General features: G+C 41.4%; 1 protein-coding gene across 6 annotated transcripts in view; it reads left to right on the plus strand.

Annotated features, from left to right (window-relative positions):
- Srgap2 (SLIT-ROBO Rho GTPase activating protein 2) overlaps positions 1-25066 on the plus strand; it is a 224883-nt gene that overhangs the window by 156653 nt on the left and 43164 nt on the right. For 4 of the 6 annotated variants that reach the window (XM_027417668.2, XM_035445604.1, XM_027417672.2 and 1 more), the window contains exons 6-10: positions 4838-5053; positions 5858-5986; positions 14403-14627; positions 17828-17929; positions 19121-19318. In XM_027417668.2, the coding sequence (XP_027273469.1) occupies positions 4838-5053; positions 5858-5986; positions 14403-14627; positions 17828-17929; positions 19121-19318 (870 nt within the window). Of the gene's footprint in view, positions 1-962; positions 1137-4837; positions 5054-5857; positions 5987-14402; positions 14628-17827; positions 17930-19120; positions 19319-25066 lie in introns of those variants that run through there. The other 2 variants (XM_027417670.2, XM_027417669.2) reach the window with 2 other exon arrangements.

Genomic DNA, 25066 nt, shown 5'->3' on the forward strand with positions numbered 1-25066 from the left:
AGAAAGGTTGTAGGATGAAATTAAAAGTTATTTCTTGTGTAGGGTAAGATTAGTTTAGGACTGATCTGAAATAGGCCTGAGATTAGGGTGATCCATCCCTTTTTGCTGGTTAGCCTAGTGCTTATGAAGAGAGAACCAGATATGGTCAGACACTTTCAATTCAGCACTTGAGAAGCAGCGGCAGGTGGATCTGTTGAGTTCATCGAGGCCAGCCTGGTCTTACAGGCCAGCCAGGGCTACACACTTTCTGGGGACATATTTTCAGTGCTGAATTGGTAGTCCTAAGGAAAGCAGGATGTTGGTCACCCTGCATGAGATAGTGGTTTCCTCAAGTAGGAAGTTGATAGTACTGCATAGTGGCTTTGGAAAGCTATTTGCTGTACATAAACTCTTTGGGGAGAGTTTCTTCTAAGTATTTCCCTTGTTTGCTCTATGTAAGAAAACAGGAAAGAATCTCTGCTTTCACTGGCCCTGTCAGCAGTAGGAATTATTTGTCATTCATGTGGCACTGGAAAAAGAGATCAGGGTATTAAGAAACCCTCTTTATTTCTCAGTGCTCTTCTTACACCTGCCCCTATTCCCCATGAATACTTTTTTGGAGGGGACCAATTACTCAAGGGTTGATAATCTAAGTACTTTCAAACCTTGATGACCCATGGGGCAGAGCCCAGGTAGTTCTAAATACAGATGCCTTTGAACAAGAGATCCAGAGTCCCACCATAAGTAGCCAGCTGCCCCTCTGCACCTTCTGCTTCTGCTCGCAGGGGCTTTGATTTCCCTGACTTAGCATTCTGTGCCAGGGGGAGTTTCCCACAGCTGTTCTTCCAGAGAGCAGCCCCAGTGATTCTTGCACATATGTGTGCTGGTCCATTATCCCTCTGTCCATCACAATGAGCTGGCTAGCTTGTAAGCCATGGTAAAGTGGTTTTCATTTTCTTTCTGATGTTGTAGGAATGCCTTTGAAGTCAGAGCGCAGTGCTTCCCAAAGAACTCTGGGATTGTCTGCCTCAACTGTACAGAGAGGCTGTGTCTGGAAAATCCCAGGAAGCCCCCACAGAAAAGAGTGTATATGGAGGCAGGGAAGCCACATGGATTGACTATGAAGAGCCAACTTGAAAGAGAGAGAGAGAGAAGAGGTAGTGGGACTCTCTGGGACTGTCTTTACCTCAGAGGTTTTATCCTTCGGTACTATCCCTGAATCCCTCAATATGTCTCCTTGACTTGGTGCAGCAGCTGGTTGCAAAGCTGCTTTAAATTGAAATTCAGCACCTGTTCCCTTGAAACACTGTCAGCTAGTAGTCCCCTGATACTGTTTGTCTGTTTGACCCTATCATTAGGCACTAGAGATACAAAGGCAAATAAAAGATAGTACTGAAAACAAGGCATTTCATTTTAATGTTGGGGGAGGGGTGAAGCAGCTAGTAAAACTGAGATAACTCTTTTACATATCTGCAGGGAGGGACTGGGTCACGTTCCTTGGAACGGTACAAGAATTCAGTCTTAATCGCCAGTTGCCAAGAACTCTTATGTTTTTCATCCTATATTCTCCCTAACTTCCTTCACTGAGGTCTTATTTCATGGTGCTGTATCTTTTCCATTCTCATTCTCTCTCTAGGGCTCTTACTGATAAACTTTTCAGCCTTTTCTCCCTCTAGACTGTGTTTCCTACATATTGCTTATTTTGGTCTTGCTTAATCTAGAAAACATTAGGAACCTCTCTCTCTCTCTCTCTCTCTCTCTCTCTCTCTGTGTGTGTGTGTGTGTGTGTGTGTGTGTGTGTGTGTGTGTGTGTGTGTGTGTGTGTATGTACGCACACACGCGTGCACCCATGTGCTTTTGAGAAAGGGTTTCTCTATGTAACCCTCACTGTCCTAGAACTGGCTCTGTAGACCAGGCTAGCCTCGAAGCCAAAGATCCACCTGCCTCTGCCTCCTGAATGCTGAGACTAAAGGCATGTGCCACCATGCCTGGCTGTCTGCTTATATTTTAAAGTGAGGCATATATGACATTTCCCAACTTTGGAAGAGAATGCAAAGGAAAAAGTCATGCTATCTTTGAGATTTTAATTTCTTAGATTGGGTAATGTTTTATTTTCTTTTAATCTTTACATTCTTTAAGGGTAAGGAACAATATATATAGTTGTTTTAGTCATTGTTATCTAGTAACATAACTTTTGGAGTGATTTCATTTCCCATGTTCATTTGCCATGTTTCCTTTTTATCCTGTACTTCATAAAATAAAAATTCACTGTTTTAGAAATTACTTTTAACATTGGGAAGTGGTGGTGCAGGCCTTTAATCCTGGCACTTGAGAGGCAGAGGCAGGCAGAGCTCTGAGTTTGAGGCCAGCTCTACGGAGCAAGTTCCAGGACAGCCAGGGCTATACAGAATTTCTTTCTTGAAACTACTCTCACCCCACCCCCCAAAAGATACTGTTACAATGCTTTACTCTAGTGCTTGAATTCCTTAATCACATTCAAGTAAGAAAAAGAAAGAGGAGTCCCTCATCTGTCCTTCCTCAGCCAGGATAGCAGATGCCTTTCTTACCCTTTCACCAGGAAGAATAGTAATCTGGTCAAATTTTCTCTTTAATGCCATTGGTTGTTGATATACAGAGTATAAGCAGGGTGGAACTTCCAGGAAATGATGTCATGTTCGGAGTAAGGTGAATATTTAAATTACTCTGTATTTAAAATGAGACATAATTGAGACTGCACTGTACCTCAGTATTCTTTATTCCTTCTTGCAACTCCAGGTGATCCTAAATATACCCACAAGTCCCCAGGTTTCCCCAGCTTCAGCACCACTGACATTCTTAAACAGACACTCTGTTGTTATGGACTCTCCATGTATTCCTGTCTCTACCTACTAGCAACCTCTAAGTGATTAAGATAAAAAATATTTCCAGACATTGCCAATTATTATCTGAGGTCTAAAACAGCCCCTGATTGAGGCACTGCCCTCAGTTGAGCACTTTCATTCCTAAAGAGATCAGTTTCTTTCTTCAGGGTTCCCTCAGCTGTCCTTTACCTTTCCTACCAGCTAGTTCAGCTTCGGTCCTATGCAGATAGTCACTGTGACTTAGTGGATAAGATGTGGACTTTGAAGTTAGATAGACCTAGGTTTGAATGTAGGGAGACACAGTAACCACGCCTCCTAAGGGCTGGTCAAGGTGAGGTCAGGATGACTTGGGATAGGTTTTTTAAGGGGCTGCAAGCACATGGGAGCCCCTCTCTCTGGCCTAGCTGCCTCGCTGCCCCTGGCACGCTCTGGCTTGCGTTTGGCTGGTGTTTATCTGAATAAAGATATTCAGATTTTCAGATATTCAGATTTGCTCTCGTTATATTGAATTCTGACTCTGCCATTTACCTAGTTGTAAGACTTTGGGTACCATAGGTAATGTCATTGAGACCTACTTCCTTATCTGTCTTTAGATGTACAAATACTAACATGTCTTTTTTTAAAAGACTTACTTATTTATTATGTATACCGTGTTCTGCCTGCATGTATCCCTGTAGGTAAGAAGAGGGCACCAGATCTCATTATGGATGGTTGTGAGCCACCATGTGGTTGCTGGGAATTGAACTCAAGACCTCTGGAAGAGCAGACAGTGCTCTTAACCTCTGAGCCATCTATCCAGCCCCACTAACATGTCGTTCATAAAGTTATTGTGAGGATTAAGTCAAGTAGCACACATAAAATCCCTGGCACACAGTGTGTACGGAAATGCTAGAGATTATTACTAATATTAAAAGGTGCTTTTCTGTTGTCAGCCACACAAAAGTACACTCTACTCCTAGATTTTCTATTTCTCCTTTTCAAAGAAACCTCATGGCATCAAAGTTTCAGTACTCATGAATTTCCAATTGCTTGATTTATTATTGTATTTTAATTTGGAAGCTGCCTATGTGGAAACAGAAATTTCCTGCAGAGTAAGGTCAGCTCCTGTGTGGCTGGAAGTAATATATTTGAGAGGACTAAAAATTAGCTGAGATTCTATCTTCTGGCCTTCTTGCCAAGAAATAATATTCAATTCCTGGACAATAGCTCTTTTGGAAAATTTGAAAATTTTATCCCTCGCCCCTCCCTTCCCCCATTCCCTGTCTGTTTTTTAAGGCAAGGTCTCTATGTAGTCTTGGGTGTCCTAGAACTCGCTATGTGGACCAGGCTGGCCTTGAACTCACTGAAATCTTCCTGTACTACTTCTGGAGTGCAGGAATTAAAGGCATGTACCACTATACCCAACCCTATGTCCCCCGCCTTATGTTACTTTCTGCTTGTGGCCAATCCCAGTTACACTTGATATGTAATTTCTTCTTTCAAAGCCTCTTACCTGAATTATGCAGGTCTACAGCCTTCACAGGACATTGTTTGGGCTGTAGAATTGTTAAATGAATGAAACTAACAAGGGGTGGTAACTGCTATTGACGTGTTTCTGTGAGAGCAAGTGTCTAATGAGATAAAGCAGACCAGAACATTTGGAACTTTTTCTTCTTCCTTGCTTTATATTTGAAAATATAGAGTATTCCTTTGGTCATGTTGCCTTTTGCCTTTAGGGTCTGAAAGAGGTGTTGTTATTTCTTGTTTTACTTAGTATCACTCGGTGACTAAGCAATAAAGATTACTGAGCCAATATAAAGGTCATGCTTACAGATAATGATGAATGAAAGTAAAAACATTGATGAAACTTATATGGAATCATTGCAGTAACCATCCTATACTTATGCATGGTCCTTCATATATATGTATTGAACCAGACATTCCCTGGAGGAATATGAATATTGCTTCATGTAGAGTTGATGCCATTTGTGTGACCTCTGGATGGAAATGCCTTGCAGGTCATGAAAACATACCACATGTACAATGCTGACAGTATCAGTGCTCAGAGCAAACTAAAGGAAGCAGAGAAGCAAGAAGAGAAGCAAATTGGTAAATCAGTGAAGCAAGAGGACCGGCAGACACCCCGCTCCCCTGATTCCACTGCCAATGTCCGCATTGAGGAGAAACATGTCCGGAGGAGCTCTGTGAAGAAGATTGAGAAGATGAAGGAGAAGGTAGATGTGCTCTGGCAACTCTAGAGACAGAAAGGGATGTTCAGAAGGCAGGATTGAGGAATTCCCCAGTAGGTGTCATGAAGAGCTAAACAAAGCAGCTCTAGTTCCTTTAGTGCCGAATCATTCTTTGTCTTACCATGAATCCTAGCTATTGGAGAACCTAAGCATATGAATTCTCAGACTTCAATTTCAAGTGTATTGACAAGAATCAGTAGTCACCTTACTCAGCTCATTTTCCAAATGGAGTTGAATGTCCTATTGCTTTAAGAAGTAGGGGAGACTGTGGACCTTGTAGTTTGGCTTTAAAATACCAGGGTTCACGGGAGACGTGGAAGTACCTTCTCCAGGGTGACAGCAAGGGTGGAGAATAGTATGTGAAGACAGAATCAAAGTAGAGTACACATCTGAACCATATTCATCTCATTAATCAGAATTAGAATCCAGCTTAAAGCAGATGTACACAGGGAGTAGCAGCAAAGTGGAAGCTCTTGGCGTGCTGTCCTTCACCTCTCACAGAACAGTTTTGACCTCTATTTTAAAAAGTAATAGTGATGGGTCAGCAAAATGGCTCATCGGATAAGTCACTGCCACTGAGCCTGACAACCCGAGTTCAATCCCAGGAACCCACATGATAGGAGAGAAATGACTTCTACAAATTGCCCTCCAATCTCCACAAAAACACAAAGGCATATGTGCATGGAAACACACACACACACACATACCACATCATATGAAATAAGTAAACATTTTTAATGTTTTTAACTTTAAAAAATGACTAAAAGTGAACTTGTGTTTTCTTTTTAGCGACAAGCCAAGTACACAGAGAATAAGCTGAAGGCCATTAAAGCCCGGAATGAGTACTTACTGGCTTTGGAGGCAACCAATGCATCTGTCTTCAAGTACTATATCCATGACCTGTCTGATATTATCGATGTAAGTACTTAAAGCTGGTGTGGGAGGCTGTGGGTATCTCTTTGCCTCATTTCAGAAGCCTACACTTCACATGTTCCCCATTTCTGTGTTCAGACATGTTGGCCACTTTGAGACCAATTTGAAGGTAGCAGCCATGATCCACTGTGTAAAGGTGATGCACTTTACACTTGATATCATTCATTCCTCACAGCATTCATGAGAGAAAAGCAAATACCATCTATAATATTGACTGACATTCAGAGAGTTTAGTGATTTACCCAGAATTAGTAAAAGGCTGAGACAAAATTTGTACCAAATTCTGATTCCTAAACCCATGTGCTCTTCTGTTTGTCAAATAATAGTCTCTTATATCAGAAGCTTGTAGAAAGAAGCAACACAAGAGTTAAAATGCCTTCCTTTATGTTTATATAACAATCCATGTTTCTTGTTGTTTTCTAATTTCATTGTCACATCACTCTTATAGATACTCAATGCTCTCTTAATTTGTGATCCAGAGAGCTTAGAGACCTACTTGCCCAAGGTTTTGGGTCTGCATTGTGCTGCAGACTAGGGTCCTATCTAGATGGCATCCAGATGCTACTGCTATCTGCTCTGTTCTCTTTTGAGAAAATGGCACAAAAATGAAAAAAGGAAGGGGGGCTAGTACGCATACATGTTTTATTTGTGGGTTACGCTTTGCTTTGATTTCTTACTGCTTCTCCTCAATCTCTGTGTCCTAAAATGTCTCTCACATTCAGAATGTAGTCCAGCCCAATTCCTGGACCAGCTTTGTATGAAGCTATGTAAGCAAACCCTTTCTCATGTCTTCTTTGAGTCACCAAAGTGCGCCTGGAGCCAGCTGATTGAGCATCAGCAGTCCAGTCTCTAGGACATCAGCAGTATTCTTTCTGAGACCTGGTATCTGCCTTGGGTTCTTGTCAATAGCAGCTGAGCTTGCAAGACTCAGCACGTGGTTTTCCACCTTGGTTTCTTCACAAGCATACCTGCTATGCTTTACATCATGTGGGGAATCTGGGCGCAGATTCACTATTATATAACTGATTAGCACATCTTAGGCTTGCTTCTGAACTAATCTGGAACCCTGCTCTATTTCCTACCACTCTACCCCTAGTAAAATAAAGACCTGGACTGTTTAAATCTGGCCTACATCAGGGTTGCTGGGGGAACTTTTCTAAAATACAGACTAGTTTCCTTTCAGCCAGGGAGTTTTGATCTGTAGGGTTTGGCCTCCTAAGGCCTTAGATGTCATCGTCTCAGCTGGTAAGTGGAGCCTTGGTCTGCATTCAGGCTCCTCTTTGTTCTCTTTGCTTGTTGATGCCAATCTGAACACTGTCCTTCAGTGGAGGTCAAACCCTACACCAGTCTTTTTATTCTTCTCCTTCACTGTTGGTAGAGGCCCATTCTCAGCATGAGGAAGACGGTTGGTCACTTTTTATGCCCACTGTCTGCTATTTCTCTCCCATTTGGTAAAATAAATAAGATTAAGAAATTAGACTAGACAAGGTATTGCACCCCCTTTACTGGTTTGTCCTCTTTCCTTTGCCTCTAGAGGATATGTGTACCAGTTTCAAAAAATCGCTTACTTCAGAGAAAAGAGGATTTTGCTCTGTGAGTTACAACCTTTGTAGTACATGAGCAGATGTTTTAAAAAACATGTAAGAAGCAAACTGTTTTGTATTTTGTTTCCCCTGATAATAAATAAATGGCCTGTTGAGAGCCTAACTGATAGGATGTGATTTGAAGAGCCATTGGAAAAGAAGACAGCCTTTGTAATGCTTACTCAACAAGGCATAGGTGTAGGGGTGGTAAACAAGTCCAGGGTGGCAGCATTCCAGGCCATGAGTAAATTTGTTCTTGTTTGGGTTCTATTTTGACTGTATCATATTTGTTTGTTGTTTGTTTGTTTGTTTGTTTATTTTTTAGAATCAAGGTTACTTTGTTTTATTTTGTTTTTTCGAGACAGGGTTTCTCTGTGTAGCCCTGGCTCTCCTGGAATTCACTCTATAGACCAGGCTGGCCTTGAATTTACAGAGATCCACCTGACTCTGCCTTCTGAGTGCTGGGATTAAAGGCAGGTGTCACCACACCTGGTAAAGGTTACTCTTTTTTGTTTGTTTGTTTGTTTGTTTGTTTTTCAAGACAGGGTTTCTCTGTGTAGCTTTGGAGCCTATTCTGGCACTTGCTCTGGAGACCAGGCTGGCCTCGAAGTTACAGAGATCTGCCTGCCTCTGCCTCCCGAGTCCTGGAACTAAAGACGTGCACCACCAAAGCCCAGCAAGGTTACTCTTTTTAAAAAGCTGTTATAATAGTATTTCTATTCTCTATAACCACTTAGTACATTTATGGGGCACAGTGTGTGTTCAGCATCAGTGTTACAAATAGAATGTAAATGTTTTTACCTAAGAGAAGAGATATTCGTATGCCCTAGTTTTCTCAAACCATGAACCATGATCCATTAAGGGAGCAATAAAATCATTTTTATGCATTTAACTTATTTCATATGATTAGACTAGAATAGGGGAGAAAATATTAGATTGTATCACAATATTATATGGATGAGATTTTTTTGTAATTTTTATTTTAGGGGTGCATGTGTGTGTGTGTGTGTGATGTATTTCTTACTGTGAGCTGAAGGTTAAAATGAAGGTCACTGTAAGTCTCTTTTAAGATCCAAGAAGATAGGAACCAAGACTTACTTTACCTTAAGTAGTAATATGTAGCTGAGCACATAGTTTTTTAAGGAGGGAAAAATTATCTCCTAAATCAAGATTTGCATTTAAATTTTGTCCTTTTAATGTTCTGTTCATGTATAATTTACATTTAATGATTAATCAAGTTGATTGATTGGTTTGATTGTTACAGTTTGAAGAGTTTGTGAGAAATTCACATATTCTTGTAACCTGTATTTTTATTGAGATACAGAATAAGTACCATTAGCAGCAAACACCTGGAATCTCAGCACTTAGGAGGTAGAAGCAATAAGGGCATTAAAGACAGGCTAGGCTCTGTTGCTGTCTCGAAGCAGCAAAGAAACACAAAATATGAAAGATACATTCTCATTACTTGAAGGCAATCATTATTTAGCTCTTTCACCCTTAAATTAATATTGCCTGTTGGAGAATTTCACAAAGCTGGGATTTTACAGAATATAATTTATTTTATTTATTACTTGAGTATATATGGACATATACATACCACAGTGTATGTGTGGAGGCCAGGAGACAACTTTGTGGACTCATTTTTCTCTTTCCACTTCTACTTTTATGTGTTGTTTTTCATTTCTGTTGCTGTGATAAATACCTTAACAAAAAGCAACTTCAGAAAGAAAACATTTATTTAGTTATAATCCCAAGTTATAGTCCATCGTTTTAGGGAAGTTAAGGCAGGAACTCAAATAGCTAGTCCTATTACATATTTAGTCAAGAGAATATGCCTGCCTGCCTGTCACTTGCTTGCTTTCAGCTAGTTTTTTTTTTTTTTTTGCCTCATTTATAGTTTAGGACTCTATTAGAGGGAAGGGTGCTGCCTACAATGGGCTGGGTCTTTTTACATCAATTAATGCTCCAGACATTTCCACAGACCAACTTGATATAGCTAATTTCTTGTTGAGACTCTCTTACCAGATGAGGTAGGTTTCATCAAGCCAACAGTTAAAACAAAACAGGACACATGAGTTCTGGGGTCTGATCTCAAGTCAGCAGGTTTGCACAGCAAGTGTTTTTACCCACTGAGCCATCTTGCTGGCTCCAGAATATAGTTTTTGCAATTTTTTTTCCACCCAGGATATTTTTTTAGCATCATCCACATTGTTTGCATCTATCTTCCTTTTTCATGCTGTTCTATGCAATTAAAATTGCCAAAACTGTTCTGTAGCAAAGAAGCAAAGAGTGAGTAGGGAGCCTGGGTATGCTGGCTTCATGATCTCAGCAGTATCCAGAAGTTGCTTCAAGACATGGGATTAGTGTCATTCCAGGCCATTATTGCATGTGTCATATGCCACCATTCTACCTCCTTTTGGGTTTGACTCAATCTGCATTTAAGGCACTGAGCATAAGTAAAAAATTATTTTTAATAGGTCTCATTAAACTGACATAAGGACTAGCTTCCGATTTCTTTGTATAGTATAATAAAAGATTTAATGTAAACTCAAACTATAAGAATCCACATGAGACATCATACACATACTGGGGAAAACTTGACTCTAGGCAAGGAAGATATTTTAATCTCACCTGGTAGTTTCTAAGAACTGGAGGAGCCTGTTGTGGTATTTCTTCACCTGTATCCCTATCTCTTGGCCTCTGAGCAGATGGGTAAGTGAAGTACCCGGCGTTGTTGTCGTGGGTAGCTGAGTATTGGATAGAAAGTCTGTGATGCCATATATACCCAAATTGGACACAAAAGAACTTGGCTTTCCCAATATGATGGTTTTATTGAAGGCAGTTGTTTCTCTTCCATATGAATTTGAAAGGTGATATGAAACACTCATTTGTCTATTCTAGGTTTTCTCTAGATTCTCTAAGGGAGACTAGCAACTGGTGAAAGGATAACGAACTGTGACTAAAGTTTACACATTGGGATGGTCTGTTACTCAATTTTATATAAAAAATTATATGTTTCCTGCAAGTTTTTTTATAGCATTTATGTAACATAGAAATGGCTAAGGAAACCTTACATGACCATGGAACTCACCAAAATGGAAAGCATACTTTATTTCCAGTATAAACAAAATTGTCTGTTTCCTCTATTCATTGGGGTCCTCCTGGGAAATATTCAAATCTCATTTACTTAGCCTTGCCAGGTACTGCTTCTTTGCTGAAGGCTGAGTTTCTGTCCACATCTCCTGGGCTAACTGAAGGCATGTCAGAACCAGAGAGCACATTCTGAGTCTGACCTTGAATCACTGGCCCTGAGAAGCTACAGATGGTCATCCAGAGGTTTGCCCCTTGCAGGTCTTAGGTTATAGACGTAGAACATCTGGGGCAGTATGCAGCCCATCTATCTAGATGATTTCTTGAGAGGCTGGAGTCTTTGACTGTGGCATCCATCAGTCAACTGTATTGAATATCTTCTGTGAATGAGACCTTATAAGAAAAATTGTAAACAAAAATAAGATACAGAAAGCCCTAAGATACCTACTTTCTGGTTGGGGTAATATGAAATGGCAGGCCTCAGAATGACTGTGTGTATTAGGGTCATATGAAGGTGAATGCAATCGGGTCCAAGTGGACCAGGAATGCAGGGCTGGCTGGCTTCTGAGAATTTAATTTGGATCTTAAAGATTGAGTCCATTTCCAGCAGGTTTCAAGAAAAGAACTGCTAGGAACTGAAGGGTAGAGGTCCACAGATTGGGAGATGCTGGTGATTGCTGCTGGTTTTGAGTCTGCACAGTGCCAGATGTGTTAAGTGTATTGTCCATTTGCTGTCCAACCATCTACAAAGCTGGTATTTCCCCCATTTTCCGCCCAGGGGGATAAACTAGCTTTCTAAAGGCTAGAGGCCTATGCTTTTTCAACACTCTGTCCTATGCAGGAAGTATGTCACTGGCATTCAACAGAAGAGGCTAAAGGTGGACATAAAGAGAGGTGATGTTGAGTAGATAGACTATATACACACAGATTACAGTTTTGATTTTTGTTTTGTTTCCTATTTAACTTTGGTCAAGTTAGGTTATTTAGTGAAATAACCTAAATAAGTTTTCATCTTCCCTAGTGTGGAAAACTAAGCTAATACAGACTTCAGTGGGAGTAATAGTGAAGATTAAGATGAAGAATGTACATAATACTTAGTTCACTGTCTGACATGTGAACTTTAGTGGACAGAACCGTTCTTTACATGTACAAACTAAAGGTGACTTTTACCTTGGGCAGGGATAAGTATTTTAGGTTCTTCAACAGGGGTGATTAAATCACATCATTAGGACAGTTTGCAAACAGCTTTGTTGTAAAATAAGGGATGGACTAGGATAGAGATAGTAAGAATGGAGAGGAAAGTGAAGATTTCAGCAGGGCCCTCCCTCCCCCTAGCTGTCCCCCAGTCCCCCGCCACACAGCACTACACCACTAACTACAGAGTTCATCTCAGGGACTATAGAGAGCTAGGCAAGAGGATTTGCAGGTTCAACAGCATCTCCTAGAGGAGGAAGGGGCCCTCCCTGCACGTGCAGTTTCTCAATCAGCCGCCTTTGTCTGGATTCCACTTGCTCTTCCTCCAACTGAATTGAATGTTTTCCCATCCTCTGGCTATAGTTATGCTGTCACTGCTGTTACTCTGCTGAAGCCAAGCACCTGCCAGCGTCTGTTGGCATTGCACCAGAGCTCAGCCCGATGTGTGCTCCATTGCTGAGCTTCTTGTCAGATGCCTGGAAGGAGGCGGCCTGTCACATGTTTTTTCTTCCCCAATAGTGGCTGTTCCTGAAGTGATCATGATGAGAAGGAAATGCTAGGGAAATTAATTTGATGCTTATTGATGCATTGAAATTACAATCAGGCAGATGGCCTTACTCTTATCCAGAGATTTTCCTCTGACATTTCCTCTCAGGCTCTGGACATCAAAGCTGTGTAAATAATAGAGGCGATAATTGATGGCCAAGGAGTTTGGATTCTGGGTCTTTATTGGAGGGGTAGGGAATGTTGTCATAGTGTTACAGAATACCATTGCTGAAAAGAGCTTTGGGGATTACATTTAATCCAAGGATTTTTCGGGCTTTTCTTAAGAACTTATTCTTCAAACCAGACCACACATAGAATCCCAGTTTACTAAATAGGAAAGTGAGCAGAGCTGTCTTGGTTGAAGTAAAGATAAAAAGGCCCCCAGACCTGCTAAGTAGCCCTCCTCTCCACTTCCTAAGGGGAACCTGAGTGCTGACACTGAAATTTAGAGCTGTGATATGTAGCTTAAAAACCACTAGACTGTCAAGGAAACAGGTCTAGGGATAGGAGTAGCTTTTCCAAGGTTGTTTCATTCTACCTTTACTGTTTTGTGTTTTTCCTCTATGTGTGTGTGTGTGTGTCTGTGTGTGTGTGTACACACTAACATATGTAAGGGTGCATACACATGTGTGAGGGGCCAGAGGACAACTTCAAGTATCATTCCTTCTCATCACAGTTGTCTTGTTCTGTTTTTGATTTTTTGTTGTTGTTGTTTAGTGTGTGTGTGTGTGTGTGTGTGTAATAAATATGTGCATATGAGTGCAGGTGCCTATGTGAGTCTAGAAGAAAGAATTAGATCTCCTGGACCTGGAGTTATAAGCAGTTATGAGCTTCGAACATGAATGCTAGGAACCAAACTCAGGTCTTTTGTCAGAGAAGTAAGCACTGCTAACTACACAACCATCTCTCAAGCCCTGACCTTGTGTTTTTGAGACAGGATTCTTGAAGGTTCATCTTAGCCAGCTGACCATCAAGCCCCTTTCTCCACCTCTTCAGTGTTAGGATTACAGACCCCTCACCCAGCTCGTTTACATAGGTTTGTGATCAAGCATAAGTCCTCGTATTTGCACCCAAGGACTTTACTAATTGAGCTATCCCTTTAGCCCTGGTTTTAGTTGTTTGTTTAAAGACAGAGACTGGCTTTGAATTGACTATATAGCTGAGGATTGAGGGTGACGTTGAACTTCTGATCCTCCTCTGCTGCCTTCCACTTCTGAGTGCTTGAAGTTACAGGCCTGCACCACCACACCCAGTCTATGCAGTGCTGGGGATCAAACCTAAGTCTTCATGCATGCTAGACAAACCCTCTTCCAGTTGACCAACATTCCCCAACCCCTACAATTGCCTCTTTTGTAGCCTTTTCATTTTTGTTGTTGAACATCAGGGATGATAAGAATTTCTCCAGTAATACTTTAGAACTTTTTAGTTTAGTTTTCTTCAGCTCAGGCTTGTCGCAGAACACTGGAAATTGATGTCATGACTCGCATCAACCTTCTATTCCCTCCTTCCCCACCTACCTAGATTTGAGTGTACGTGAATTTGTTGCTAAGGCAGCACTCCAGATTTTTGACCCCTGAATACTGCATTGGCCCGGCAAACTTGCTGTGTAGTGACTTCTAACTATAGCCGCCCTCGAGGACCCATGGCAAGCTGCATTATTATTATTGTTGAATTTTGTTGTCATGACATCCCCAGACAAACCAGAAAATAGAACAGAATTCTTTAACTCTTGGCCATTCTCATTTTTATGCAATAGCAGTTCATTAACTCTTATCATTGGGTTCTTAGAGATTTACTTCTGTCTAACCACCTTAGTGCCCTACATGGTATGCCTAACCACTGACCTAGGAGGCCCAGGTCTTGGAAATCATAATGTCAACTTCCTTCCTGTCACCTTGATATGGTCAAATATGTCCCAGAGACCACTTCCCTTTTTGTCAGGCCCTGAGATATCTGTGGTATGCTTATGTGCCTTTTCCTTCCCACAGCAGTGTTGTGACCTAGGCTACCACGCTAGCCTGAACCGGGCCCTGCGTACTTTCTTGTCTGCTGAATTAAATCTGGAGCAATCAAAGCATGAGGGTCTGGATGCTATTGAAAATGCAGTAGAAAACCTAGATGCCACCAGTGACAAGCAGCGACTCATGGAGATGTACAACAATGTTTTCTGCCCCCCTATGAAATTTGAATTCCAGCCCCACATGGGAGATATGGTAAGGCCCTTCCCCATCCTGTACCTTTTCTCAAACTGACTTGAATGTACTAGATGTGTATATAGTTTTATTACATCTAGGCGACATCCAAAGGAGAGGGGGCTTCCTGTCAGGTAAGTTTCACTCTATTCTTTCACACCCTGCAGTATATCTCTTTGATTTTGACTGATGTGCTTATCCCTGAGCATAGCTTCATTAGTTCCATCTAATTCAGCTGGCCTGAGCTGTCGAGTGGATGGTCTCCCAGAGGCTAATCCACCCTATCCCAAGGGAACTGTGTCCCAGAAACCTGACTGGAGTGGCTAGGGAATAAAGAAAAGCACAGGTACGTGTACAGAAAAGCAAGTTTCACGTAGGTTGTGCTAGCTCTGATGGAGGATACCAACTACAGAATAAACCAAGACCTCAGCCTGTTTATATGTACAGCACAAGGAGAGGAGTTAGCTGGTATTGGTAGGAGGTATCTGTAGGCCAGCAGTCTCCAGCTATGCGCATCCTAGATGTGGAAGCTCCAGTTGATTTTGTGTGCATTGATCAGTTGTTCATAAACACTTGTTCTTGTGCACACTGTTAACATTCACGTTCAGACCAGAGGAAGGCTTTGCCAGTCCCAAGTCTGACCAGCATGGGGAAGGCTTTGCCATTCCCCATGGTCCTTGACATGGCCAGGCCCATGTCAACAATGCACATTCACTTAGGACTTCATTCGCTTTTACACATTCACTCCAAGCTTCCTCAGCTTCCCACAGTATGAGACCAAAAGAACTAAATGAGAAGAAACCACAAAGCAGCAGTGTGCTCTTGCCAGGAGCAGTGTTTCCCTTGGGATTAGCAGCTAGACTCTAGAAAACCCTGCTGTAGCCTGACAGAAGTAGTGTTCTAATCAGACAATTAACTGTCATAGACCGGCCATGGTGAAGTAAGTGGTACATCTCTGTCTTACATACAAAATGTGCGATAGTTTCTCTCCTTTCCTTCTTGGGGAAAACCAAAGCCCTTACAGTTTGTTTCCATTGCTGTGGCTGAGGAGATGTCAGCATCTTAACAGATGGAGAACTAAAACAGTCGCATGTTAGTTAAAGTTAGAGGGGAAGGGGTATTACCAAACTCCAGGAAGCCCCATTCTTCACCTGCCTTGACTTCTGTTTAAATTTATCTTTTGAGTCCCTTCTCCAGCTGCCATTGAGAATCCTTTGCAAAATAAGTAGAATTTAGGATTATCCAAATGAACTGGTATATTTTCTGGTGTCGACTGAGTTCTCTTCTCTTGTCTCCCTAAAGGGGAATCCAGATGATGGGTACACAGGTCCCCGCCTTGCTCTGTCAGAACCACATTTCCATACTCTAAAGCACAGCTGGAATGCATTACCTTGCATCCTGGCTGAAGATCACTGGCAAAGCATGTATTAGCAACTCTGCTGCTCTTTAAAGAAACAGGCTTGGAGGTGATTTTTCCTCTAATGCTCCACGCTAGGCCTGGGTGACTTTAAAAATTGATAATCATTCTTTTGCCCTATATATGACACAGCTGATCGGTGGCTTGGCCAGAAAAGGGGCCAGAACTTTCCATGATTTCACATTCTGGCTTAGGAATGGCAAGTCATCCTTGGTCCTGCTGCCTGTCTTTCTCCATTATTGTAGGTTATATGAGGCAGAAGGAAGGGGCTGCCTGGAAGTCCTTAAAATAGGACCAAGGTTCAGGTGGCGTTTTAACTGGTAGCTCTGAAATTGGCCACAGTAGTATTCTTGGGCCACATGAGCTGATGTCAACTGCTCTCGAGTTAGTGCCTGTTTCTACTATTGAAGCACCCAGAGGTTTGAGGGGCACTGGATGCCTGACTGGTGACATCAGGCAGCCAGAGACAGAAATTTCATTCTTGGCACCAACCCATCTGGCAATCAAGCTTTCTCCATTATGTCTACTTATCTAAAAGCCATGGTGAAATCAGCTCTAAATCTTGGGCCAGCCTCTCAGCTGAAGAAGAGGTCAAATCAGTTGGAATCTTAAATGTCAGTAGAGGAAAAGGTCAATTTCCAGTCCCCTCCATTTGAAGAGAAGTTTTATTTTTTGAGTAAGAGAATGGTTTACAAGTGTATGAATATACTCACTATACTCACTCTTCGCTGAACGTGAAGGAGCCCAATTCCCTTCAGATGTTTCTTTTCCAGTAGGAACTAAATAAAGGACACTTGGTAATAAAGTGACAGGCACTGCCTCCACATGGCATCCTAGCCTCCATCTCCCAGCCTTCTGCCTCCCATCAATCATCCAGGAGATTAGATTACACATGCCGTAGCCTTACCTTTATCAAGATGCTCTAGGTCAGCTGTTACTTCACAGAGAATAAAGTTGGTTGGTAGTTTACTGGGGTCAGGAGGTCAGGGGATTCCATACTTTCCTCCACATGGCATCCTAGCCTCCATCTCCCAGCCTTCTGCCTCCCATCAGTCATCCAGGAGATTAGATTACACATGCCGTAGCCTAACCTTTATCAAGATGCTCTAGGTCAGCTGTTACTTCACAGAGGATAAAGTTGGTTGGTAGTTTACTGGGGTCAGGGGGTCAGGGGATTCCATACTTAGTAGGATACAATGATAGCCTGAAGCCAAGCACCTGCCAGCGTCTGTTGGCATTGCACCAGAGCTCAGCCCGATGTGTGCTCCAAAGCTCTCATGCATGGCCCAGATTTATAAACATGCTGGCTGCCAACAGCAGCAAGTTATCTTCCTGGCCCACTTCTCTCCTGCTTTTTAACTCTGGTGTATGAAGTATGAGGAGGAAAGCACCAGAGAGGTGACCACTTGGACCTTTGGCTGGAACTCTTCACTATGCCAAAGCATTGGGTTTGTGGACAAGGGGCTGCCTGTGGCACACTTTTCTAGCCTCCTCAGAAGACCCTGCTGTAGACCCTGCTAGACCTAACCCTGCCAACCATCCGCCTGCCTATCGACTCCAGAGAAATGTGGTCTTTCCAAACGGATCTCTGTCCCTATTCCTTTCATGTACTGTTTGGTCTAGAAGGTCGCACACATTGTCTTTGGATTTTATTTTCATGTAGAAACTGCAAGCCCTACATGCTTTCCCAAGTAAGTAGTTGGGGAAAAAAATACAGTGTTAATTGTTTCATGAGCAGTAGTGAGAACTGGAATCCTCAAAAGACCTGAGTCCTCTTCCTGACCTGCATTTCTCTTTCTGACAGGCCTCTCAGCTCTGTGCCCAGCAGCCAGTCCAGAGTGAGCTAGTGCAGAGATGCCAACAACTGCAGTCTCGCTTATCCACTTTGAAGATTGAGAATGAAGAGGTATGTTTCCTCCCTAAAGGCTCAGAGCCACTGTGTGCTTGTTGAACTACTTGCGGCTGTCCATCAGGGGCAGGTGGAGGGAGCATGCAGAGAATGTCCGGTCTATTGCAAAGATTTCCTGGCCAAATGGAGGCTTGGGCTTTCCCTGCTGTTGCATCCTGCCCTTGAAATCCAGGAAGTTGTTCATACATTGCCAAAGGTTGCGCTCTATTTTGAGCTTTTACAAAATGCCCCTCCCCGCTACACATTTAATCAAAGTGGCACTTGGCTACTGTGAACAATATCAAGTCTCTGAAATGGCCCACTCATGACTGGCTTTTCCCAGCATTTCAAAAACAAACTTGACACTTTAAACATCTCTATCATCTTATAAGAGGGTGACTTTTATTTTTCTAAACACAGCATATTTTCTTTTAATAATCAATTTAAAGGGGCAATTTGATCAGTAATCTAGCTTTCTGTTGAGCTCAGATGGCTTCTTACCTTGTAAGTCTTAATTTTACAAAGAAGGAATAGGTTCGGGCTACTTAATTTGCAAATAGGAAAACAGATTCATTGATTGGTTGAAGTGCCAGGAGCATTGAAGGACTAGACTTAACACATATTTTAGCTAGCTCTGGTATGATGGCAATACTGATTTGCAATTATTTTTTCTTTGCACTTCTATTATAATAAAGAAATAGTATTAAATCTTAAAAGTAAACATTGGGGTTGGAGAGATGGTTAAGTGGTTAAAAGCACTGGACATTCTTGCAGAGGACCCAGGGTTGGCTTCTAGCACCTGCATGGTGGCTCATAATCACCAGAACTTCAACCTCATAACCACCCTGAGCTCCAACACCCTCTTCTGGCCTCCACAGGCACCAGGCTGCATGACATACACATATGCTGGCAAAACATCCTTATACATACAATAAGTCTTTTTGAAAAAAGTCACCATTACATAGAAGAGCTGGTTAGGTACAAAGCAGAAAAGAAGTAGTGTTTAGGTGTTCACTGGAGAGAGCAGCATGCTGAAGCAGAGTCCCTGTGATGTCCATCACTCACTTAGCACTGTCGTCTCTGCTGGCACCCTCCTTCCTTCCCTACCCATCTCTTGAGAGGCGTACTTCCTCTCCAGCTTCTAGGTGCTCCATCGCCTGCTATTGCATAGCCTGCCTCTCATGATTGCTTTGGCCATAATGGTTATAGGTGAAAAAGACAATGGAGGCTACCCTGCAGACCATTCAAGACATCGTGACTGTTGAGGATTTTGATGTGTCTGACTGCTTCCAGTACAGCAATTCTATGGAGTCTGTAAAGTCAACAGTCTCAGAAACTTTCATGAGCAAGCCCAGCATTGCTAAGAGGAGAGCTAACCAGCAAGAGACGGAACAATTTTATTTCACGGTAAGGGCACTCACTGGCCTTAAAGGAGCATGTGCAGACACTGTGAACTCAAGAGTTTTTGTCAACTGTCTGAAAGGCAAGCTATGAATACACTAGATTTGAATCTGGCCTACTTGCACACATCTCTTAAAGCCACGTCACTTAAAGCCACACATCTACAAGTCGTTCATATCTACCGGGGACCTCAAGGAAAGGGATGCTCCTAAATTAACTACTAGGAAAAAAGAAATTTGAGAAAACTTCAACCAGATAATAGGCTTTCATTTCAAAGTAGCCCTGTCAGCCACAGAAGATCATGACAAGGGACTTAGTTTCTTGGTTTTTGAGAACTATATTCAAATATCCTTGCCAATATGTATCTTGGTTTAAAAAGTCTAAAGTCTCCCTGGGTGATTTGAATGCATTATCATATAACTTTCATTATTAGGAAGTTATTTTTCATAATATTGGTAATTATCAAGAATTCTAAAGCAGTATATTTTACTCATTGTTCTCAGTTTTTCATAGATAGGTGTGTGTGTGTGTGTGTGTGTGTGTGTGTGTGTGTATTAATAGCTCTTTGAAAGGTTTCTAGCTGGTCTTTTATGCTGCTTTTTAAAATTATCTTAAACTTGCCAAGTAGGACCTATTACTTGTACTAAGATTTATTTCCTTATCTTTTGATGTCCAAGAAAGGGAAAAAATGACTTTGCAGTTGTAAGATGAAACATGGCCATTGAAAATGCACACTGACCAAATAAAAGGACTTCCCTTGTCTTCCAGTCATGAAGCACACTCAGCATGAAGCAAATTAGATTTTTTCTTCCAGCTGGGACAATTTGTTTAATTTTTCTTTGAACATTGTCCTTTTTTCTTTAAGAGCACTAATATGATTGATTGGTGTTTTTGTAAATCTGTTTCAGTTAGTTAAGTCAAGTCTTTGGTGGTTTTGTTGTTTTAAATCCCAAAGAAAACTTTAAAAGGGTATGATTTAAGAGTATTGTTCTAAAACAACTGAACATTTTTTGTTATATAAAGAAAAATTTAAGTGATTTTATTTTTAAATCTAGAAACATATAACACATTTCACTATAAAAAAAACATTTTAAAACATGGTCATTAAACTCAAAAAGAAGAAAGTACATATGAGCATGTATTTAAAATTATTACTTACAAAAAAAAGACACCTTTGTATATATTGCATTGTAAATTTGTGTCATCCAGTTATATGTTCTAGCTGTTTTGGGGGTTTTGTTTGTTTTCTTGGTGGAATTTTCATATGTGCTAGGCAAGAGCTGTAACAATGAACTCTGTGTCCAGCCCATATCACATTTTCTAAGCAAATGCAAATCTAGACAAAAAGATGGAATGACACATTGCCTAGTTCATGGTGTTCAGTAACTGCCATTCACTTTACCATCATCATCATCAACCCATGCATCAATGACTATGAAGTTATTCGCTGATTCTCTGCCATGCTGGGGAGCAGACACAGGAGGATAGATCCCTGGGTCTTACTAGCCAGCCAGTCTAGCTGCAGGTCCCGTGTGAGTCCTTGCCTCAATAAATAAGGTTAAGAGCAATTGAGGAAGACACTGTGACTAGCGCTGACTCTGGCACATAATACACTCCCAACAAAAAGTAAGAAAAGAAATTTTGGACATGAAAATCCATACTTAAGACAGAACTACTTTTTGAATTAAACAAATAGATAACATATTCAGAAGTTGATGTTTGCTCCCAAACCAGAAAGCTGATGAGATGCCTTGCACTTCAAGAGCTCGTACTGAGGACAACATCCAGGGACTGACAACTGCCTATAACTCTAGATCCATCCTGGCCTCTGTGGGCGCCAGCACTCCCATGCAAATGCCCAATCATGTACATGCCCCACACAGAGACACATAATATAATTGTTCTAAAGAAATAAATTTATTCAAACTTATAGCCTCTAAAATCCTGCCTGCCTGTTACCCTCAATACAGTGGGGTTCTGCAACCCATTTCCTGAATTTGGTGGCCTTGGTACTTCTTATCAAATTATTGTGCACATTGCTTTGACTATCAGAAACTAGTTTTGGTTTAACTAGTAACTATCAGATTTGCATGAATTCATTATTTTTGTGGCTGGATCAGAAATGTGTCAGGTAATTATCTTCTGATAGCAGCATTTTTTCGTAGTGGTTGTGAAGTGGACAATCAGATCCCCAAATTAAAACTGAGGAGCTACCTGCCTAAATTTGCCAATACTCGTGAAAAAAAAAAAAAAAAATCAAAGCAGCACATTTGGGAGTTCCCTGCTCTTGGAAAGTTGTAAAGAGATCCCTCATTACAGCTTGACATAGTTTTCTGTCTGCTTGTGACTGTCATCAGATTAATTTGCCCATGTGACATCAGTTGGAAATTTGAAATATGTCTTGCAAAGTCTGTGGAAAATTATAAAATTTTAAACTGGAAGCAATTTTTTGACGGGGGGGGGGGGTTTCAAGACAGAGTTTCTCTGTGTAGCTTTGGAGACTATCCTGGCACTCGCTCTGGAGACCAGGCTGGCCTCAAACTCACAGAGATCCACCTGCCTCTGCCTCCTGAGTGCTGGGATTAAAGGCGTGTGCCACCAACACCCAGCTTGGAAGCAATTTTTAAATATCATCTAACCTAACCTTCTCACTTGAAAGCTTTGAAAAAATAATGGAAAATTCAGTGGGATGGATAGCTTGAACAAGGCCTTCATCAACAGCTGAACCCAGAACTCAAGTCAGCTGCTGGTCACAGGCGTTTCCTCTATGCCCTGCTGAGCAGCTAAAAGAAAAAGGCTCAGCAATCTCCTCCTTAATATAAGAAAATGTTTTCTGACCGCCTTGTCTTTGTGTCTGTCACTCATCTTCTGTAGACACCATCCCCCGGCATCTTCTTCTTTTCTTGTTGCATTGTAAAAAGACTCAAATATTTCAAAAGGAAACTAGGGAAAAAGTAGAGCCTTACCTTACCGCATGCATCCTTTTCTCCCTTCTGCCATTGAGTGAAACTAGTTCATTTTGTACTTTCAGAGATTTTCTATGCACAGGCAACTGGTGATATATCAGTGAGTGCCCCTTAATACAATAAACGACACTGGAAATTGTAATAAATGGGGCTGGGGAATGTAGCGCAGTAGTTAAGAGTGCCTGCCTAGCATTGTGTGACACTGTGGGCTCCCATCTTCAGCCCTGCAAGAGAAACGCTATGGAGTGACACGTGACAAGCAGAAGTGTACCTCTATCACTGTCTTCCAGTCTACTTTGATCACATTCTGAACACCACTCATGTTAGTCTAAAAAGATTTGTCCCACATCTCACACAAATCCCTTTCCAATGGCTAGACAGAATTCCACTGTATAGTTACATCATCTTTATTTAACCAGTTCTCTGCAATGAGCAAGAGTCCTCTCTGGTTGGCCAAGAATCATCAGAGCCTTAGAAAGCTGGAGTTTCTCCGAAGTATTTCGTTTTATGGAAAGTTGAAGTATGGGATTATCTTTTAAATAATGTTTTTCAGATTTTTTGTTTTATGTGTATGAGTTTTTGCCTGCATGAGGTGCCCTTAAAGGCCAGAGGGCATTGGAACCCTAGAACTGCACATAGATAGTTGTGAGCCACCATTGCAGATGTTAGAAACTGAACCCAGGTCATCTGCAAGTACAGTAAGTGCTCTTAACTACTGAGCCATCTCTCCAGCCCCAAGTATGGCATTTTCAAATGGGAGGTGAAATGCAGAGGAGATTGAAAATTGTGGCTGATAAAATAACAAAGGCAAAGTATCTGAACTCTTAGGAGTAGATTTGGGTAAGACAATAGGAGAGAAGGCAGTCTTTTGTCCATTAAGCAAGCCACTAGACTTAGAGCTGTGATTTGGTGTATTATAGAGTGAGGGGAGGGTCTGATTATTATAATCTTGACCCTTGGTAATTAGTTCTTCCTAATTACCAAAAAAAAAAACACTTTCTCGTCCCTTGGCTTCAGCTGTCTCAACTCTATGTCTGTTCAGCAACAACTGAATCCTTTTGCCTCAAGTTCACTAATAAAGGCAGAATTGTTTATCCCCAGCATGCCTGTCCTGATTTCTAGGTGAGGTAAAGAAGTGATGGATAGCATGTCTGCAGACTCTGGGATTCCTTTCCTTTCCCACCTAGATGCAATACGCCAACATTCTTTCCGCCCTTGCTTTAGGGATGCAGAGCGTATCTCGATACAGTTTGATCCTTTAGTATTTAGTGGAACCTGGAAAGGTAACATCATACCTCCTTATCAGATTGTTTTTGTTTTGATGCTTCAAGTGACAGCTCTGAAGTTACCTCATGAGCTGTAAACATTGGGGTTGGGGAAGGGTTTGGGAATTGAGAATAGAAATATGAGTGAGAGAAAGGAATTTTTATTCCTCCCCTTTCAGAATGTTGGCTGTATTGTGAGCATTCTGGTCTTGTATTGGAGGTCATAACTTTTTGAGTTTTCTTCATTAGGAAACCCTGAGACTCCTGGAATAACTTTCCAAAGATAGGCCTTTCGGGGTTGTACTATTAGCAATGGATTTTCCTGGAGGCTTTTTCACTCTGGGTCCTAAGTGTGACGCCAAGCCCACAATTAGGCACTGGATGGAGATTAGGATATCATCCAGGAACACTGACAGCAAGTGAGCTGACAGCTGGAACAGATGGAGAGAGGAAGGTGACAAGAGAGCCTATTTTCATGCAGATGCTCTCTTGCAAAGGCATAAAGGATCAGAGAACAGGTCTTAAATAAGACAGCAGAAATGATTTAACATAGGGTTTGTCTCTGGTTTGTTTCATTTAGAGTAGGGATACCACTAGGGACTGGTTTTGTAATTGCACAGAGCAGTTTATAAAGAGAAGAATGAGATCCCTCACTTATTTATTCTTTTATTTATTAAGTTCCTACTATTTTATAGGAGTGACATTAAGAGTCACGCATAGTCAGGATAGTCAGTGACATAGTCTCTAGATAGAAAGACACCAGGGTAAACCTTCCGTGATAGGGTGTATGAGAATGGTGCCATGGGGATTTACAAGGTACCATAGGGCCATGTGGGCAAGCACAAGGGGCCCAGGGACCATCTCCCAGAAAAGCAGGTTTCCTTCATTTTAAATGGGAATGAGAGGGCAAGCTCTTAGTTAAAGCTTCATACTGTATAAAAAAAATAGAGAGAGAGTAAGAGTAACTCTGAACTTTTTATTTTTCTTTATCATTAATGAAGCAGTGATAGTCATAAAAGTCAAAGACTTGAAATACAATTTTTTTTAATTCGTGAACAGTAAAAGACAGAACTATTATTATTATTTATTATTATTATTATTATTATTATTATTATTATTATTATTATTAAAATGTTTATTCCTTGGAGCAAACCCAAGTCTTTCTAGTAACTTGTGGGTCATAATCTGGGAGATCCATTTGCTTCTAAGTTAAACATCATCATATGAACCAGTGCAGCAGGAATAGCCAAGGCAGACTCGAACCCTCAAGAATGGCTGTAGAGGAGAGCTTTAGCACTCACTAGCTTGCAGTCACACCCTCCCTCTCCTAGAAACGTCTTCTCTTCTCTAATAAGGAACTCCCGATATCTTCCTCATATATGTATAGGGCTATTGTAAAGGACAGACAGACTATGTGCTATGTGCTATGTGCTAACATAGTCTAAAGTCTCCTGGGATGCTACTAATGTAAAAATAACGGTTACTATGAAATTTCGTTCTGCTTCTCTTTGGCTCTGCAATGT

This window comes from Cricetulus griseus, chromosome 5, assembly GCF_003668045.3.
Source record: "Cricetulus griseus strain 17A/GY chromosome 5, alternate assembly CriGri-PICRH-1.0, whole genome shotgun sequence".
Classification (NCBI taxonomy): domain Eukaryota; kingdom Metazoa; phylum Chordata; class Mammalia; order Rodentia; family Cricetidae; genus Cricetulus; species Cricetulus griseus.